General features: G+C 35.9%; 1 protein-coding gene across 1 annotated transcript in view; it reads left to right on the top strand.

Annotated features, from left to right (window-relative positions):
• Positions 1–2178: 2178 nt before the first annotated feature.
• Positions 2179–8556, top strand: part of agps (alkylglycerone phosphate synthase) — a 69949-nt gene continuing 63571 nt past the window's right edge. The window contains exon 1 of the mRNA XM_073845890.1: positions 2179–2400. Coding sequence (XP_073701991.1) covers positions 2201–2400 — 200 coding nt within the window. The 5' untranslated portion in view covers positions 2179–2200. The remainder of the gene's footprint in view (positions 2401–8556) is intronic.

Genomic DNA, 8556 nt, shown 5'->3' with positions numbered 1-8556 from the left:
AGGCAGGCGAGCACATGACTGGGTTACTCTCACGGTCACATGACTCAGGTAATGGCACTGTAAGTGGGTTAACAGGCCTGACATGCGTCATCCATACTACGGAGGACAGAGAAAACATTTGATTGGTCTTGACAGAACAGATTTGCAGTCGTAAAATACAGTGTTCCATGTGCATCTGGAATACTAGCCTAGTATGCAACATGCAAAGTATGCATGTGGGAAATAAAAGTGAGAAGTTTTGTGGAAGTGCTTTTAAAGTACATCTGTGACTGATTAGTCGAGCACATAAAGATTGAAACGGCACATATTTAACCCATGAGGGTGCTCAGAATAATCATTTACTAACACATTGACTGCAGTTTTGGTTCATGAAGTGTGGTTTCTTAATGTAATGTTACCATGTACATTTCTGATCATTTAGTATTATTTAAGATTTGATTAGTCAAAATGACATCCAAGAGTACTATCTAAAGAACCCCTTTATGCTGAAGTGATTTATGGTTCTTTACACCTGCAATTTGAAAGCAGGGTTCTTTATGAAACACACACACACACACACAAAAAAGTGGCAAATATGGTTTGTTATTCTTACAAGCACACAATTATCATACATAAATTTGATTAGGGTTATTAATACTGTATTGATATTAAAAAAAGAAGCTATATATACAATTTTTTATATATATATTATATATATTGCATATAATATATACTTTCAACATTAAAGCTTTGCGAAGACATGTAACACATGGTTATATTTCTTAAATAATAATTAAAATGTGTTTGCCAGGAGCGGATTATATAAGCAAGGTTGAGAAAACAAGCATAAATAACTTTTGATTTTTTTTAGATTTGCTTTAGCAGTAAATGTAGAGATTATACTGCAACTTTATGTTAAATTATGAATAATTGCCATTTTGTGGATGAATAATAAAATCCATAAAAAACTATGCTTTTATATATTTATATTTACATTTCAAATTTGGACAATTTTATTGTAGAATTTTAGAATTGTTTATTTTAGTATTATTCAAAACTTCAAAAACTATTCTATTATTATTGTAGAGTTTTAGAATTTTAGAATTACTCAACATGAAAACAAATGTATGAAAATGATGGAAAGTACAATAAAGAGGTATGGTATGTATTATTAATTATGAATAACTGTGTGAATGTCATCAAAATCCATAAACAAATATTAGTATTAATTATACTAATATATATATATATATATATATATATACTACCTGTCAAAAGTTTTTGAACAGTAAGATTTTTAATGTTTTAAAAAAAGTCTCTTCTCTTCACCAAGCTTGCATTTATTTGATTTAAAATGCAGAAAAAGCAGTAAAATTTAGAAATATTTTTACTATTTAAAATAACTATTTGAATATATACGTTTTCTATTTGAATATATTTTCAAATGTAATTAATTCCTGTGATCAAAGATAACATTTCAGCATCATTACTTCAGTCTTCAGTGTCACATGATCCTTCAGAAATCATTCTAAATTATGCTGATTTGCTATTCAAGAAACATTTCTGAATATTATCAATGTTGAAAAGTTGAGTAAATTTTTTTTCAGGATTCTTTGATGAATAGAAAGATCCAAAGATCAGCATTTATCTAAAATAAAAAGCCTTTTGTAACATTATACACTATGAAAAGCTTGGAGTCAGTATATATATATAATATATAATGTATTTGAGCAGCAATCAGGATGATTTCTGAAGGATCATGTGATTTTAAATAGTAATTATATTTCTAAATTTGACTGTTTTTGCTGCACTTTGGATCAAATAAATGCAGGCTTGGTGAGTAGAAGACACTTATTTAAAAATCTTACTGTCCAAAAACTTTTAACTGGTAGTTTATAGCTTGTAATTCATATTTGTGAAGATTTTATTATTCTATTATTATTGCGGAATTTAGAACTTTTATTATATAACTATTATTCAATACAAAGATGTTAAAAACCTTTTTATTTAATAAATTAAAAATAAATAACATGATTTAGCGATGATTTTAGATCAAATCTTGTGTACTCCAGTCAGTAAGTAGCGCACCGGAGGGAGGGACGGAGGAACGGAGGAACGGAGGGAGGCGGAGTGCGGTGCATGACGGGACGCGGGTGTAATCTCCACCTCACATCCCTCCATCAGCCGCCCGCTGACCTCTGACAGCAAACACGGAAGCAGCATGGCGTCAAACAGCAGCAGCAGCAGCAGCACCACCAGCACCACCAGCACCAACACCACCGCACAGCAAAGACTCAGGATCATAGCCGGACATTTGCAGAAACGGCCAGAAGATGAAAACACGAGCGTCGCTGCGCAGGAGTGCAAATCCGAGACGCCCCGATCCAGCCCGAGCAGCGCGACACCGGTACCGAAGAGGAGGTATGTGCGCCTGAACCTGTGTACTATGACATCTAGCTCTTCCCACACATATACAGAAATAAACGTTGCTTATAAACAGCAGTCGTGTAAAGGAATAAAGCAGCCGCGGGCGTTGCATTGTATCACTATGCGCTCGAGTGCTGGATCTAAACAAAGTGTCCATTCATCCCGGAGGTGGGTACGGTGGTGCGCGATATCTGCTGCACACTGATGGACACATTCACATCTTCTTGTTTACTCTTTTCATGGAGCATTGTGCTTTATGCACCAGCGAGCAGACCAGAAACGAAGAAGACGCTTGTCTGAGGGCTGCCTGCTGGTTCCTCCAGTGCACATTAGAAACTCGCAGCAGCCCTTAAAGCTATAGGTCACCCAAAAATAATGTCTGCCGTCATCTACTCTCAAGTTAACGAGATTGAAGAACCAGGGCAATATTTCAGTTAATAACTTAAATTTGGGTCTGGTCCTAAGTCAAGCCTGTCAGACGAGTTGAAATATGTTGCACAAGTCATATGGAGAATGGCATATGGGTTTGTTTGGAAATACATTCTATTAGTAGTAACTGGTTTCCAAGTAATTTCGAGCAACATGAGCGTGGAAGTAGACTATGACAGGGTTTTAATAGATGAGCTTTAGCTTTAATAAAGGTGACAGTCTCACTTTCTACACTTTCTTGTTGAGGGGCCCTTGAATGTCTCCAGAGGCTCTTTTGGAGAGCTTGGTGACCTTTCTAACTATTAACTATTTTTACAACTCTTATATCATCTGCTAATAATTAATGATTCTGAATGTCCTTGTTCTGACTGGAAGTCTGAGTTTGATCTCAGTTTTTTAGACATGTGCTTTCACTGGAAGCGGTGATGCTTCTGTAAACGGAAAAGGGCGTTGGTTATTCCTGTCTGACTGTATATTCAACAGTACTAGCCTGAGGCTGTTAACTGCTTGTTTAGTACACACTTATGGTCAATAATCTCCATGTTAGTGTCACATCTACTCGCTTTTCTTGGTTATTTTTGTTACAGCTGGTATCACTTTGCTCACTCTAATACATTATTGGTCAATGTGGTTTGTTGTTATGACTGTTCAAATGAGGTGATTCCCCCACAGGTTGTATTTTGTATGTCAAAAGTTAGTAAGGCAAAGTTGTGCTCTGATTGGACGAGAACAGTGGTGGCCTGACTTTGTATTTGCTAAGAGTCAAAAATTTACTTCCTTCATGTGGGATGACAGCACTGTGCTGCCATCTAGTGCTGGATGTTAAACAACCTTTAACCTACTGAGACCCAGCAGAAAGATTTTAGCGTTTAGATATCATATACAGGTGTTGGTCATATGATTAGAATATCTTCAAAAAGTTGATTTATTTCACTAATTCCATTTAAGAATTGAAACTTGTATAATGTTTACATTCGTTCCACACAGACTGATATATTTCAAGTGTTTATTTCTTTTAATTTTGATGATTATAACTGACAACTAATGAAAACCCCAATTCAGTATCTCAGAAAATTTGAATATTATTTAAGACCAATACAAAGAAAGGATTTTTAGAAATCTTGGCCAACTGAAAAGTATGAGCATGTACAGCACTCAATACTTAGTTGGGGCTCCTTTTTCCTGAATTACTGCAGCAATGCGGCATGGCATGAGTCGATCAGTCTGTGGCACTGCTCAGGTCTTATGAGAGCCCAGGTTGCTCTGATAGTGGCCTTCAGCTCTTCTGCATTGTTGGGTCTGGCATATCGCATCTTCCTCTTCACAATACTCCACAGATTTTCTATGGGGTTAAGGTCAGGCAAGTTTGCTGGATAATTAAGAACAGGGATACCATGGTCCTTAAACCAGGTACTGGTAGCTTTGGCACTGTGTGCAGGTGCCAAGTCCTGTTGGAAAATGAAATCTGCATCTCCATAAAGTTGGTCAGCAGCAGGAAGCATGAAGTGCTCTAAAACGTCCTGGTATACAGCTGCATTGACCTTGGACCTCAGAAAACACAGTGGACCAACACCAGCAGATGACATGGCACCCCAAACCATCACTGACTGTGGAAACTTTACACTGGACCTCAAGCAACGTGGATTCTGTGCCTCTCCTCTCTTCCTCCAGACTCTGGGACCCTGATTTCCAAAGGAAATGCAAAATGTACTTTCATCAGAGAACATAACTTTGGACCACTCAGCAGCAGTCCAGTCCTTTTTGTCTTTAGCCCAGGCGAGACGCTTCTGACGCTGTCTGTTGTTCAAGAGTGGCTTGACACAAGGAATGCGACAGCTGAAACCCACGTCTTGCATACGTCTGTGTGTAGTGGTTCTTGAAGCACTGACTCCAGCTGCAGTCCACTCTTTGTGAATCTCCCCCACATTTTTGAATGGGTTTTGTTTCACAATTTTCTCCAGGGTGCAGTTATCCCTATTGCTTCTACACTTTTTTCTACCACATCTTTTCTTTTCCTTCGCCTCTCTATTAATGTGCTCGGACACAGAGCTCTGTGAACAGCCAGCCTGTTTTGCAATGACCTTTTGTTTCTTGCACTCCTTGTGCAAGGTGTCAGTGGTCGTCTTTTGGACAACTGTCAAATAAAGGCCTTTGCAGGTGTTTTGAGCTAATTAGCTGATTAGAGTGTGGTGTCTTCAATACTGAACCTTTTCACAATATTCTAATTTTCTGAGATACTGAATTGGGGTTTTCATTAGTTGTCAGTTATAATCCTCAAAATTAAAAGAAATAAACACTTGAAATATATCAGTCTGTGTGGAATGAATGTATACATCATACAAGTTTCACTTCTTGAATGGAATTTGTGAAATAAATCAACTTTTTGAAGATATTCTAATTATATGACCAGCACCTGTATATTTATCTACTGTTTTCTCTGAATGAACCTCTCTGTAGGGCCTGTTCCAGTACCCACACTTTGTTCTTTGCACTTGACCGCCTGCATGACTTGTTTCCTGTTTTTGGCCTGAGTGTACAAGTGTGTATGAAGACCACAAGGGCCTTTCCAAATACCCACGGTCTTGCGGTCTTGACTACATGTGCACACAACAGGAACTAGGTCTGCAAGACTGTCCTAGTGTTAAAAAACGGCAAAACGCAGTTCCCTTAACGCACACTAAATCCATACCGCATAGCGTGCTCAAAGCTAAGTGAATAATAATTAGATATTCCATATAATTTAGTAGTAAAAGGTAAAGCGTAGCACATTTAATTGGTGCAAAGATTAGTTTGTTTATTTTGTATAACATTTGCCCCTGCCTTTTTATCACTCAATTAGAAGGACCACTAATATTTAATTGTGTCTGTTTTAGAGATGACTGAACAGACATTTAGAAGTTTTTTTTTTTAAATGCAAGGTTTGAAAATTAAAATAAAGCTCTGTAAACACTATAAATGTGTCCGATCGGGTAAAGAAAATTTCTGCACGCACTTGTGGTCTTCATGCCCACTTGAACACTTGGGCCAAATACAGCAAATGCGTCATGTATGTAGACAAGTGGTCAAGTGAAAAGACTGCAAGTGTGGGTATTTAGAAAGGCCCAAAGTGTGTGTAGAACGTTTGATCTGATAGGACACACTTATAACAAAGTTTTTATTGAGCTTTATTACAGAACTTTGCACTTTAACATAAAGTTTTAAATGTCTGTTAAGTGCTTCTGTAACAGATGAGACAATTTAGTAATTGTGGCGCTTCTAATTAAGTGATAAAAGCAGTTACTCGTCTCTGTACTGAAGGATTGGTGCAAAACTTTAAATTTTACAACCAAATTCTAAGTAATATCTTAATTCAACTTGCACTATAAAGTTTTCTTCATTGCACAATTTTTGGACAGAAGACTTACTGAACATGATGAATGATGGTATATGTTTAACCCTGGACTTGTATGGCTTAATATAACATAAATATGTCACTTAAATATGTAGTAGAAAACCTATGAAATTACGTTATTTTAAAAATATTATAATATTACGCTGAGAAACTCCTTCAGTGGTTGCGGCATCATGGCAAGCGCCAGCATGTTTACATCCTTCCAGAAAGGCATCTAGCGTTTCTTGTCTCTGCCGTTTGTAAGCTCTTTCAGTAGCTGTGGTGTCCTAAAAGCCTCAGAGGCATCAGGGCTAAAGTGGAAAGAACAAAGACGCTGGTCTTTAGGAAGTTTTATTCATCCACAGGCATCTTCTCATTCTTTTCTCCTCTTCTTATCACTAGGAAAGCAGTGAAGACTTGCATCGCTTCTCTAGTTGCCCTTTGACTAAAAATTACAACCAAAAGCCGCACAATGTGGCATCATATCAGTACTTTGTTTTATAAGTTGTGTTTTGGTGAAACATAGAGCTCATAGAGTGCAGCTATTCTACATAATAAAAATAATGGCGCAACCAAAGTCCAAAATATGTATAAAACAATGTCGATTTTTAAAATAACGTACATATTTCATTGGTTTTCTACTACATATTTCTGTAAAAGACATCATTAATGTTATATTAAGCCACATAAGTAATACCCAGAACAATAGACGTCACTTTTATCTAGCAGTGTATATCCAGTGTGGCTCATTGATCAGATACAGCTGGAATTTCTGTACGTGTTAAATGCTTGTTGTCAAAGACAAACGGTAGATTTGCTTTTCAGCATTATCTTATCTTGCCAGGTATTATACTGAAGGGGTTTAAAACATTTCCTCTTGGACACTCAACGAGAAAGATCACATTTTTCTTAGGCTTTTACCTCTTGGGTCCATTTTTTTGAAAACTGGTTTGTTAGCTGGAGTTTTCTGATCGCATTGGGAACATACTGGAAAATACATTAGGAGGGCGTGATTTATATGAATGTGTACCAATGTGATTCATATGGCCTTGTGTAATTTTTAGAAGGAAAAAAAAAAAAAAAAAACATGAAGATGACCAGTGTTTGTGGGGCGCAAGCAGATCTTCCAAAACTGGTGTGAATGCTCTAAACATTTGCAATGAACAATTTAAAGGAAGGTACAGCCACATTAATAGTCAAGTTTCCATCCATTTTTTGCGATGTTTTGTTATTGACAAAGAGAATATGCAAAAAAAAAAAACAACCCTGCAAAATTAGCTGTCTCCAGCCTGTTTCCATCCAACTGGCTTTTTACTAATAAAATTGTGTGCTGATGACGTCATCTCTAAAAAACAAACAAACAAATTGTCACGTAAGTTTTGGTGTATCGTAAAAAAAAAAAAAAAAGTTTCCATACACAATTCAACCTATTGTGCAAGCCATTAGCCTGTTCTTCATCCATTTGAAACATAACTTTATTATAGGCTATAGGCTATTATTTACATGTATAGGCCATAAAATAATTTTTATTAACAAGTGTTGTGAATTTTTTTCTTTTTTTTTGTACTTATAGACTATTTAGATACTTAATCATCAAGGTGCAGCTGTAATATTAATATTTTTCTGAACATTTATTAGACTATATTGGAAAAAGGAATGCTCATTTAGGTAATTTTATTTCTCATAACCGACAACCAGCGATCGTTAAGCCATTATTAACGTTATATGTAAAACGAATATGGACGCTGCCTATTGCTAATTCTGTCATGTGACACCACATTTATTTGTGGTGAAATCCCTTTTCTAGACAGAGTGTTTCCAAACTAATTTTTGTGACATTTGAAGTATTGATATAGAATTATGCGCTTAAGTTAAACAGAAAACGATTGTGTCGACACATGAGAAATTTTAACGATAAATGGCATTTCCATCAGCTATGTCGGTAAAAAATTTATAGCGCTAAATATTTTTTCCGCAATAAATCCTTGGATAGAAACCTGGCTAATGATATTTTGCGAAATCTTTATGGGGTAAACTTTTTCAGCACTACATGAGATTACCAAACAGTGTTGGGAAAAGTTACTTTTAAAAGTAATGGATTACAATATTGTGTTACTTGATAAAAAGTAACTAGTTGAGTTACTTAGTTACTTTTTTGTAATGTAATGCATTATGTTACTTTTGCATTACTTTTTGTCACCTGAGCTGGGCTTGCTTATGATATTTAAAAACAAAAGAAACTAAACTTATATTTTTTACAGCTTCAAAACAATTAGTTGTAATTAATCGATTCATAATAAAAGTTTATGTTTGCATATATTATATACATAATATAATACATAAAATACTCA

The sequence above is a fragment of the Garra rufa genome, chromosome 8 (genome assembly GCF_049309525.1).
Source record: "Garra rufa chromosome 8, GarRuf1.0, whole genome shotgun sequence".
Classification (NCBI taxonomy): Eukaryota; Metazoa; Chordata; class Actinopteri; order Cypriniformes; family Cyprinidae; genus Garra; species Garra rufa.
Note: the sequence above shows the minus strand (reverse complement) of the source record. Positions and strands in the feature narration are given on the sequence as shown.